Source organism: Aptenodytes patagonicus, chromosome 17 (assembly GCF_965638725.1).
Source record: "Aptenodytes patagonicus chromosome 17, bAptPat1.pri.cur, whole genome shotgun sequence".
Lineage (NCBI taxonomy): Eukaryota > Metazoa > Chordata > Aves > Sphenisciformes > Spheniscidae > Aptenodytes > Aptenodytes patagonicus.
The window spans coordinates 13,660,867-13,673,465 of NC_134965.1; the positions used below are offsets into that span (position 1 = coordinate 13,660,867).

Sequence of the window (12,599 nt, forward strand, 5' to 3'; positions counted from 1 at the left end):
GTTTGCTGGCAAGGCACTGGAGGCAAGGAGAAACTGAATGGCTTTCCCAGGGTCAGGCAGGATCCCAGGTTCAGTGGCAGCCACAGAGACAGTCCAGGTCTTTTGCGTAAGAGTCAGCTGCCTTTAGATGTGCTAGCACCCTCTGTGTCCTTCAGACTTCGAGTGTATTCTTCTGCCATCACCTCAGCAGTGGAGGGGTGGGGATAAGCAAACACATGAGGAGAGGAGGGGGAATCTTTTGCTTAGGCACGTATAGTTGCATTCTTCTAAGACAAACTGCATTTTAGAAACACCGTGGCATGCTAAAAGTTTAAATGGGAGCAAAAACTCAAGACCAAATTTGTATACTCAGAAGCCCTTTGCCTGTTAGCAGAGTTTTAAAGTGGAATGGCCCAGGGGGTAAGGGGCCAGCCCTTGCTCAAATTAGAGGGCTACTCTGATTTCACAGAGAACTGTGTGACATGAAGACTACTCAAGGTAAATGTGAAGGCCTTTCAGTAGTACATGTCTTTGTTCCTGCTGTTTGAAAGTATCTTTTACCCAAACCATCTGTGCTGTATTGAGCTCTTCAACACTGATCTTTATGTTTACAGTAAGCAGAGAAAAATCTCCCCTTTGTAAACAGTGTTATTCATATTAACATTCATTCTATTTAACTTTAAAAGTTTGTGGTTTTTTCCATCATCTCCTCAAAGCATTTAAATGGAAGATAAAAATCATCATCGATAATCACAAAAGACACAAGCTGATGATTCTTGCTGCAAAATGTTGGTGAGTTAGGCATAAGGGGTACTATATATTTATATCCTGAGTGTGAAAAACAATATATATCTTGCTCTGCTTGAAGACAAATTATACTTGAACAAAGAATTTCAGGTACATGTTCTTTTCCAAGTATAGCAACCTGTGGTAGTCATGGATACACTCAAGCTGTCCAACTGGTTTTCATCTACAGAAATGTTCGTTGCCCCCAGAGCAGCAGTAGTGGTCCACTCCCTCCCAAATACATTCCAAAACTGTTCACAGACCTGAACAGTTGTGCAGGAGCAACACTGAAGACTCTAGCTGGCTTTCTAACCTAATGCAGTTCAAAATCCATCTCAGTTACAGTACATATAAATCACTGTAGTTTGAGTAAAATCCAAATTTTTAAGCTTGATTTTTTTGTTAATGCAGAATTCCTTTCTTGTGGATGCATCTGTATTTTGTTTGATTTCTCTTGCTGAGTGACTTTTAGCTCTATCTTGTCTACAAACCTTCTCTGTAACCCTTTTAATAATTTGCTGTGACAACCTCTTACATAGTGTTGGTTTGACTGAACAGATTGCCTGAGACTTGTTTCTTTAACCAAAGGCACCTTAATAGTTTATGCTCCTGGTGAACATGCTAGAGTTAGAAATATTTCTGCTTTGAAATTTTTCATGCCGATATGAAAACTGGTTTAACAAAAAAGCAAGAGGAAATGCATTGAAGTCCCTGCTTGCCCTTCTAGCCTTGCCCTTCTCATAACTGCTCTGGAAGTTGGAAGTGGAGGCAGAAAAGAGAGACCACTGAGGCTGTGCTCAAGTTTTACTCCTCCTGCACGTGCTGGCAAAGCGTGCTGAATGTGTTAAATATCACAGTTTTTTCTCTGGTCTTTTCATGTTGATAGCCTTGTGGAGAATGTTAAGTCTTTTGGTTGTTGAAGTCTGATTTAACAGCCACTGAATTGGCATACATTTCCTAGCAATCAGGAAAGATATAGTACTGTAATACTCCTTTCTCAAGTTTCCCTGGGGTGGGTGGGCAGTGTAGTCCCTGATAGGTCTTCATCCAGGTCTGTATCTGCTCCTTCTGAACTGGAAGAAATGAACTGTTTTGTTGCTCTTCTAACAGTCCTGGGACTGAGAGTAAACTGGGTTTGATGAAAGAGTTGGAATTTTTAGGCTACACCATTCCCTCCCACATACATTCCAAAACTGTTCACAGACCTGAACAGTTGTGCAGGAGCAACACTGAAGACTCTAGAGCCTGCTTTAATCACATTTTAACCTACAGGAGATTTAAATGTTTGTTTCTGAAAAGGTTACTCTTTGCTGAAAGAAAACAAGAGTTTCACACTTTCAAAGGTGACTGTTAGACTTGCTACAGATCTTCTACCAGATTACAAATCCAACCAAAATACCCTTGAAAGTTCAACAGGACTGGTTGTGCCCGACTGCTGCATCTATGCAATAGGAAAGAGAATGCTGGTTCTTCTACAGAGAATCCACATAAACAGAGAGATCCCACAACCACAGAGATCCCACTAAAACCTGTAAGGCTTGTGCCCCTCCATGCATTCATCTTGTGCTCTTTGTCACTGGAAAAACATCATCACTTGTAGATGAAACATTGGCTTTCTTAAGTGAAGCTGTATGCAAAGCTTGAGAGTATTTGGGCCTTCCACTTCAAGCTTCTCATTTGCAAACTGAATGCACTTCCCAACTTCTTTGAAATCCATAGGTTCTACTATAATACAAAAAATAAGCAGTTTTAAAAGTACAGCTACATCTCAACATGTTGCTAACTAGTGATATTTGATGCAGAAAACTACCCTATCATTTAGCTGCAACATACCTCTCATCACAGAAGATGAAAGTTACAGCTGAATACATCTTCATAAAATGGTCAAAGTATGAAATTCCACTATTTAACTAGCATTTTTTCTCAGATTTGAAAAGCTGCTCAAAGAAGCCTGCACATTCCCATTTGGCCATTTTATCAGACTTCCAAAACAGACAGGCAAACAAGCAGAGGCTTGACATTTTTGTATGCAGTCTGGTAAGGAGATAGAATACCTTTTATTTGTAATATTATTTTTTTTTCCTTTCATTGATGGTGCTTGCTTGAGGTCAAAAGTTATAACAAAATTCAGAGTTTTTTTCCCCACTTTCCCTTCCTTCTGTGTACATTTACATGAATTTGCTTTGAAACGTTATTTCGAAAGGCAGAGATGCATGTTTATATCCTTTTGTGTAGTGGTCCACAAGTCATAAAATTGCTTTGAAAACTCACAGGTCCAGATACCCAGTTAAGACTAAACAGATACCTTGTTTACTCAATTATATGCATCGGTTTATTCCAGTTGAGAAACTGTCTTGCTGACTTAGGTGTACTACCACATGATTTTGGCTTTATTGTCTGGCTGTTTTTTGGGTTGCCGACAGACAGTATATACGGGCAGACATTTACAGAGTAGCCTACACATTTATCCTTGTTAGTCTGCTTTGAAACAACTGGGAACAGTGCAACTTGAAGACCTGCAGGCTCACCCAATTCAGAGTGCCAGCAGATGATGAGGTGAGACAAAGAGTGTTCAGAAGTGGTTAATGCTTGTGGGAGCAGTTGATACTGATGAACATCATAACTGTCCACCAGACCACAAGTGTTTGAATGTGGATATTCCGTAGTGTCGGGCAGTCACGCTAGGTTAGTTTTTCGTGCTTGTCCTTAAGGGTCTTCTTTCCTGTTGTTTAGTCTGGGGAAAGAGGCTTTCCAGTTTGGAAAGCATGCATGTATATTTATAGAGGAATTTCATGCCTGGATAGTTAAGAAGCTCTCTAAGTAGAGGGAGCAAAGTTGGTGAGGAACATAACTGTTTTCTTTAGACTGGGAGAGGAAAAGGGGTCCTAAAACTAATGGGAAGGCTGGGGGGTGATCCACAGCCTCCCTTCTGAATGGGCGCAGGGCCAGGGTCTGGAGTGTACTAGGCACTGGTGCCCGGGACTAAATACCATTGTATTCCAGACCACGTTTAATGTTTTCTGTCCAACTCAGAAAGCCAATAGAAATGAGAAGCAGAGTCTGACCTCTAATCTTATTTCACCTTTCTGCTAAACAGTGAGGCCATCTGGAATGCCTGGCTTGGTAAATGACATAACAGTGAAAGCGATAAGAAAATACTAGATCTAAATGCTCAAACAATTTTGGAGCCCTATTTCTCTGCAACAGACAGTTCTTTAGCGTCCTCTTGATACAATTCCCAAGTGCTAAAGCCAGTATCAGGGCAGATCCTCACCCCAAAGCCAGCTGTTTAAAATACTGCTGAAAGGCTGTCCAGCCTCTTCCTGCTGGATGAGGCAGGTCTCTCGGGAGGCATGCTGCATGAAGAAGGCCAAAAGAGCTGCCTCCTGTGCATTGACATCCAGGAGCTCAATGGCCCAGTCTCACCTTCCCTTATTTCACTTCATGGTAATAGTTAAAGCAGAAGGAGCTAGTCCCACAATGGACGAGCTGCCCCTGAGCTTTAGGCAAAGGTTTCAGTTGCTGACTTGGTCACAGGAGGAGCAGGATGTCCTTGGGGCAGCTCAGTCCATCTGTAGTGGCTGTGGCAGGGTGCCACCAAGCTGCCTTCACCCAACCCGTCAGGGTGCTCCAGAGCTACCCCATGGCTCGTTCCCTCCATCCTTGAAGAACTTCAAATAAATCAGCCTTTGTGAGAGAAAGTAACAAAAACCTGAGCAAAATGCTGTTCTACGTGGTTGATTTTCTTTGCCTCAGGGAGCAGCTGACATTGCATCAAGTCCAGTAGGGGCTTTGCTGGATCCAGCTTCTCTGATAAATCTGACAAATGACCTTTATTAGTGTTTATTTCTAAAAGGTAGGACATAGGGGGAGATAAGATATGGTGATGACTATGAAGTGATTTAAAAGCCTTTATACAGATCCACTTTCCTCCTCCCCAGTACCAAGATCTCTCTAAATGAGAGAGGTGCATATGAGAGAACATGAAAGAACATAAATTTTTAAATCACTTGGATGCCCCCTGCAAGGCCTGGTTACCAACAAACTCACGTTTCTGTTTTTGTTTGAAAATGTGGATCATTTTAGCCAGAAATGTTCTGCCCAAATTCTTCTGTGTTTACTCCCATAATAGAGCCCTTCTCTCTGCAAAAGGCAGTAAGAGAAGGCAGGGTTTGACCCATTCTCAGAATCTGCCTTAACAAGTAAAGAACCATGATTATTCATTGTACTTTTTTTTTCTGTGTACTCACCCTAGGTACAAAGACCATTCTGGGCTGTGTACAGCCAGGCTGAAATGCTTTTAGTAAATTTATTCAGTAAAGGACTAATGTACCCTTCTTGCCAAACAGCTGTTAAATTGAAGGAAAATGTTTTTCTACAAATTCTAGGCCTGTTTGTTTTTGGGTTTTTTTTAAGAGAGAGAGAGAATATCTATGGTTTGTGTTTTGTGCTTTCAGCTTTTCCTGCCCCCCTCCCTGGATGGGATCCCAATAAAAGAGCTGGTTCTCTGTGCTGTGGGCTTGGTGCCATTCCATTATGTCTCTGTGTCCCTGGATGAAAATTTAAAGCTTTGTGGAGCACAGGTGGCTTTGATAAAAGGGAAAAAAACATGCTTGAAAAGCCTTAAAATGGTCTGTGTGTCCGTTCTTCCCCCTGCTCTGCCTTTTGAATGTTCTGAAGTCAGAATTTTAGGATACTGAAATCTACTGGCTAATACTGATGGTTTAATGCTGACTTTTACAGAGAGACTTTCACTTCAGGCCAGTCTAGAGTAGGAAAATACTACTTTGGATTACAGGTTAAAATTGTGATATATAGTAAACTTTAAAATGCTTTTAATTATAGACACATTTACAGCTCTCTTTTCAGGCTGAAATGAATGTTGAACTGCCAGTGTATGACTGATAAAAGCCCCAGTATTTTGTCTGAGGTTTCCCTTGCATCTTGGAAAGTGTTGTATTCGTGTTCTGAGCAGCTCATACAGTTTGTGAACTATTGTGGACTGTTTTGATTACTCTATAGTATAAGTATGTAATCAGTATGTATTATATAATTGTATCAGTGCTAGATAGTTACTAGTTCAACAGTATTATTACAGCATTTTCACACATATCACCCACAGAAAATCAGGTTTTTTTGTTCACGTTGCTACTGGATTATGGAGGCAGGGTTAGTGGTGACTGAATTATATCTGTGAAAGTGTGGTGTTTGTATTCCTCTATCAGGTGGGAGGCTTTTAGAACAAAAAGGCCATTCGTTTTTCAAGCAGCTTACAGTGATACTGACAGTAGCAAGCTTTTGTCTTTTTCAGTGCATGTACTCTGAAGCACGTCTGCTCCATTCAGTCCCATAAGAAAGAGTATCCCTAGGCTTTCAGCCTACTAAATTACTTCCCAGGGCTGGGGTAAATATTAAATAAAAAATATTTACATGACTTCTGGTGAGAAAATAGTTTTAGTCTATTGTCAGCCTTCATGAAATGTCAATTTCATGAAAAAAAAAATTACAGGTTGGTGCTTTAATACTGAAAGTATTTTCAGTTTGTAGAAACTGAAGAATGAGAACCACGGATTGGGCAAAACTGGTAGGTTAAGTGAAGCTTTTGTTAGCTGTTAGGAAAAAAACACAGATGTGCATAATTATTTTAGGGGGGTTTGATCTTCGTTCTGCAATGCTTGCAGAACAAGTAAAAAAAATTACGAATTTTTTCCAAGAGGGGGGAAGAATTCTGGCTAATTCTGTTACTTGATATTAAACACTCAAAGTGATTTATTATAAGCTTTGTTTTTAAGTGACTGCTCAAGGTAAGAGCAAAAATTCAGGCAGTCCTCTCTTTTCCATGGTTTTCCTGCACACAATATATGAAGCATGTAGGTACGCTGTAGGGCATATCGGTAAGCGAGAAGCTTTCCTGGAGAGTCATGCACATAGGGACCATGATGAGTGTTTATTTCTCTCTCAATTACTAGTTCTCACCCTGTCTTTTTTCTCTTGTTTGTCACTGCAATTTATTGTGTTCTCCATTTTCCTCCTACAGAAGAGATGGTGGAAGGAAAAAGTGCCATTCTCATAGGCATGAGCCAGTGGAACTCAAACGACCTTGTTGAGCAGATAGAAACAATTGGGAAACTGGAAGAAAATCAAGGTAATGTTTAGCTCGCCTTACATATTAATTTAAAGTTAACAAGAAAATATGACTACAGAAGCAATTAGTTGTCAGATATTATGTAAATACTCAACAGAAATATCATTTACAGTACCCATAGTTAAAAGCTTTACATAGACATGTAAGTAATATTTTAGTGCTGAGAAATTAATTGCAATGATCTCTTTCAGGAGGAAACTTCTTCTCTGGCAGGCCAGGTAATACAAATTTATTGACTTCAGTGGGAAGTCAATGTTGGACTCAGCTCAACAACTATGAGATAGATTACAAGACCACAACTTATGTTTTGCATGTTTCCTGTAATCAACATATATAAGAGACTTGTTGGTCGTTGCCATTGGGTTATTTTGCTTCTTAAAGTCAGCAAATAATTATCTGGAATTTTCAAGGGGACACATACTTTCAGGAGTATTTGGGGCCCGTTTTAGGTAAACATTTAGGTAACTGTGCCACTGAAATGAGTGGGAAATGGGCACTGATACACCAGTAAGAATCCAACACCTAGGACAAAAGCCTAAGCAGTCTTCCTTTAATTGTTACTTTGGCTCCTAAATTGCCTAGTCGTTTGAAAATTAAAATTACCTCAGTGACTCTGGGAGAGAGAAGGACCAAACTTCCTTACCCGTCGGTGGTATGGGGCTCATGTATAATGGTGCTTGTTAATTAATCTAGCTTTTTAAAGAATTTGACGGATTTGTCCATTTTAAGAGCCTTTTCAGGAGGCTTTTCTTTAAGGATTTGCTACATGTAGTCAATTCTGAAGATAGCTGTGAACAGGTCTATTTTAGTATACAGGTGTAGAAAAGTAATATCTGAGTCACAAACTTCTTGATTACCTACCATGAGCATGATTTATTTAGATAGTATTTAAGTGACAGGTAGACACAATACACACAGTGTATTTACAATTGTTAAATAGGTAATTAGAGAAGAAAAAACTTTTCTGTTTTGCATTTACTCTTAATGATATCAAGGCCTCACTTATGTTGCTTGGTAACTTACTTCATTTAGAGTCAGAGATTCAATGGCAATTTGTAAGAGATACTGTATGTGTTGTAAATATACCATTTTCTCTGCTACAAAGTAGCAAGAAAAATTAATACAGTATTGCATCAAATATGAGTTAGTCTTCTAAATGACTTGCCAAGAACCAGCTATCCTTGCATTCTTGCAGATATTATATTAGAAGAGGCTTTAGAGCCAGTGTACCTAACTCAAAGCATTTGATGAATTGGCCAATGTGTAAGATGCATCTACATTCCGAGATTGCTTCACGTATGCTGCAAGTGTACTGTGGCTTTTAGGTCGCGGTTCATTGTGCTGATTTTGACCGTTCTTGAACAGAGATGTCAGGCAAGGATTGAAGTCGTTAAGAACTGGGCTAACACCAGTCTGAGCCAATATTACATGTACCATATCTCATTATGCCAGAATGTGATTTCAGTAACGCAAAAGAAAGAGTTCTGGCTGTAACGCACACTGCCAGTTAGAATCTATTTTCCCTGATGCACCCCTGCTAAATACATCAGCTTTCTAAATAGGCGAGGCAATTATGTGCATTTCCTTCTTTCCTCTGTCACCTTGTACTCTCAGATTTAGTCCTATTGATTAGCTACTTGTTGATATTTTTTTTTAATTATTATTTTTTCTTTTTTGCCTTACCTGTACTCATCTGTATCTTATCTTCATAGAATTATCTGCCAGGTGCTGATAGGTCATATTGCAGTGGTGTTAGTGCAGATAATTGTGCAGTGCTTTTGTTATAGCTTAACAAGACTGAACAGTGTTATTGATTCAGCAATTTTAGAAAAGTCTGTGATTAGCAACCACCAGATGCAAATTATAAAGGCAAAGAGGGAAGGAGGACAATGTTTGAAGGAAGACTATGTTGTCTTCTGTGCCACAGTAGAAAGATATTTCAGCCTTAGCCCAATTGTTTATAGTAAAAAATTAAAAGTTCAGGTAAAGCTGGATTCTCTCTTTAAAAACATTATGTAGAAAAGAGGAAGATGTCCTATATGGCTTCTTTCCCAGGGTACTTCACTCATTCAGTGGAAAGATGTGAGGAGTATGGTCTGCTGGTTCAGGGAACCCCACCCCCCCAAGATGGATTTACTTATGGCTCTCAGAGAATGATGAGTTCATTGGCTTTGGTTGCAGAGAGCTTTGTTACAATTCAGTCAGTCTCTAGTGGTTTTGCTGGGTGCCTGTGCAGAGAGCAGAGCACTGGTTCTTTTTCATGGTTTAATAAATTGATTAATAAAGCACATGATTATGGGCTCTTCAACAAATGAAGATGTATGAGAAGATGCAGTATGCTCTGGGCAGAGCTGAAGACCCACTGGATGCTACTTACTTAGGTAATGCCAGAATTCCAATGTGAGACAGACAAGGTCCTCAGGAACTTTGTAAATGGCAAGTATATAATTTAATTCAATCATTGATTCTTAGTAAGTGTGACTGAGAGCACTTGACCAGCACAACCTTTCACATCAGAGGCAGAAATAAGTCTTTGGGGGAAAGTTGGCAGCAGCATTTAAATTTATTAAGTTTTCATTACAGAAAATAACACAAACAGCAATCAAGCTGAATTAAAAACTCATACAGCTGCATAAATTATGTTGATGCAGATGCCTTCCCTGTTGTGGAACAGAAGCATTTTCACACATCATAGTCATGCATTTAAATTCACTCCTGGTGCAAAGTATCTGTCCCTTATGTAAAGGAAAATTGCATGTACTGAGCACTAGGAACAAATTCAGCCTGTTGGATTTCAGTGCTTTACATTTCCTCCAGCTATCTTGAGTTCATATCCTTACTTTAAGTATATATTGTTAATGTTTGTAAGGTTGAAGTTGTTGTTGGTTTGTTTTTGTACTCTTGACACAGTGCAGTGAGAAAGTGAGGTGAAGAAGTCTTTGCACATACAGCAAAGACTATTTGCATACTTTTGAATTCAATATATGCTTTATATTTTGTTACTTGAGTTTCTTTGTAGTGGGAAATGAGGTTTCTGTACATTTTAACTGGCAAACTAGGCAAATACTTGCTGCAGAAAAAACATGTCATTCAATCCAAGCTAGTAATTGACATGTAAACTTAAACGTGTGTCAGCATTTCAAAGGGTGAAACCCTGGGGGAAAAAATGCCATAGCTGGAGTTGACGTTACCTGTGAGGTCAAAACATGTTTGTTTGAGACCAAATCTGCATGAGACTTAAAATAAGGTCACATGAATAGTAGGGTTGTCCTCTCTCCCTCAGTTGCCTGTCTCTTGTTATATTTGGCCTTTTTTAAAATGTGGACTTGAGAGATGGAAAGTGTTATAAGAGTTTAACATACCATTTCTTTTTTCTTTTCTCTCACACACACAAATTAAAGTGTGAGGGAATCCAGAAACATCTAAAATGGATGAAGAACCGCAGAGCTCCATAGGGGAGATACATGCTTGCCATTGCAGTTGGAGATTAGCAGTGCTGCTATGATTCAGTCTCCATATACAGACAGCAAGCTTTACTGCTCTTAGCCCTTCATTTTGTCACCTCTTCCCCCCCCCCCCCCCATCCCATCTTATTTTTCTAAAGAGTAGAAGAAACATGCCACTGTCAAGCAATGGGCAATGTGGTTCAATGCCAATATATCTGGGCTTTGCCAGCTGACCAGCATCACACATCCATGAACATGAACCAGCTTTAATTACACTGAACTGCAGTGAGAAAAAGGTTGCGTTCTGCAGCTTTAGTAGATCAGATTGCCCTTCCTGGGTTGGTAACTTCCACGCTGGGGAATTTTATTCACCTCTGCCTTCCTAACTGGTGGGTAGAAGCCGCTGGCATTTTCTGGATCATTGCCACAGACAGGGCTGCTGTGCATAAATTTGTGCAAGCTACATTGCAACTTCAGGCCTCTTTTTTGGCATCATTTAACAAAACACACAAGTTTTATGATTTTTCTTGTGTTGAGTTTCTGCTTTTGTCTGTGGCTCTCTGGTTTTCTGCCTGTCCTCAGTGAGCCAACAACCATTGCTGGACAACTTGGATTTCTGGCCGTCTTACCAGAAATGCCAGAGAGGTTTCTTCTAGGCAAAGGTTGCTAGGCTTCGCTTTTCTTGTACTGCCTTCTTTCACTGAGAGATGACGTAGAAGGTGTCTGGAAAGGAGAAGGGTCTTCTGTACACCAGCTGTATATACCGCAAGTGTCTTGCAGCAGGGAAAAGAACAGAATTCCACCTATAGTTGACCTTGGTACAATTGTGGAAAAATTTCACAATGGCTAAGGTGCTTGCATAATGATCACACAAGCAGTTTTGCTAATCAACAAGGGTATGTATCCTTTTTGTGACTGCAGTAATGTTCCTTTCGCTACCAGCTGCTGTTTCTTGGTATAGTGAAATACTCCAACCAGGACTGACTGATCATGGCAGGATGGGAAAGGCAGCTGTGTTGAAATGGAGTGGTCTTTTTAGTATTTCCTGTTTACTGTTTGTTTTCTCCAAATTTGCTTTGGAGAAACAAAAAAAAAGTGTTTTGTTCAAGCCTTTGAACGGTTTTAACATTGAGGTACTGCTGTCTCTCGTGCAGTCATTATCCCTACATGTTGCAGTTAATTGGTAGGGATTTTTGGTTTGCTGAGCTCTCTGCTACCCTCTGCTGATTGTGTCTCTTCCACAAGAAAAGCAAGCAAGAATAGCGTGAACATATAAAATTAAAAAATTGCTTTGCAGAAAAAAATTTGTCTGGAGATCATGCTGAAGGTATTCAAACTCTCAGTTCATTAAGGACTGTGTTGTCTTGTTACTTGTGCTGCTACTCTCCATTCCTTTCTATTATTTCTTCCATGTGTTTTTTCTGTCAGTAGCATTTTTTAGCACAACTGGTTCCCTTTTGAACAAAAGGAGACTGACTTGCCTTTTGAGGGACATTGGACTCTCTTCCTCTTGCCCAGAGGCTTAATTTTTCATTGTCTGTTATTTAGCTCTGTGCTTTTTATAAAGCAAAAACAACCTTAGAAACCGTAAGAGCAGTGGATTTCCAAGATCGTTTGTAGCTTTTATGACACAAGTGAGTTTTGGGACTGTGTTGTCCCTTTGCTGCTGCGAAGCAGTTTGGATGTGAAAACAGTGTGCCTATTCAGTTGGCTGGCTGACATCGCAGATCTCACTTTCAGCCCTTCACTGAAGTGACAGGAGCCCAACACACCAGAAGGTCAGGACAGGCTATATTTCATTACAGTTGCCAAATATCCCAGAACTAAGTTTGCAAAGCCAAGATTTCAGAATTTAGCAAATGCCAAGCTTGAGATCTTAATGCAATCTTTATGGACCTCCTTTGACTATTTGCCCTGTCATACTACTTTTAATTACTCAGTAATGTGATAGGAATGCATTGTATGTGTAACAGCTTTGCTTACTGACCTTGACATGGGTAGAAAGAGAGCTGTTGTCCTTAGCGTTGGTGGGAGAGTTCCTGAAGGAAAGTTTGTCTGGCAGTGAGTGGAAAGTGCTTGTGCATCTTTCTTCTCTGTGAATAGCTTTTTCCTACGAAAGCTTCCCTTAGAAATTTAGAGAGATGTGGAAATGATCTCCAGAAAGATAGATGGATGTGTGAGTAGGAAGGTTGAAATGGCCTATTTTAGCTTATGTATTAAAATCACAATAGCAGGATATTTGC

General features: G+C 39.9%; 1 protein-coding gene across 4 annotated transcripts in view; it reads left to right on the plus strand.

The window, feature by feature from the left end:
- Positions 1–12,599, plus strand: part of PITPNM3 (PITPNM family member 3) — a 147,625-nt gene that overhangs the window by 47,275 nt on the left and 87,751 nt on the right. For all 4 annotated transcript variants that reach the window (XM_076354776.1, XM_076354780.1, XM_076354779.1 and 1 more), the window contains exon 3: positions 6,803–6,910. In XM_076354776.1, the coding sequence (XP_076210891.1) occupies positions 6,803–6,910 (108 nt within the window). The remainder of the gene's footprint in view (positions 1–6,802; positions 6,911–12,599) is intronic.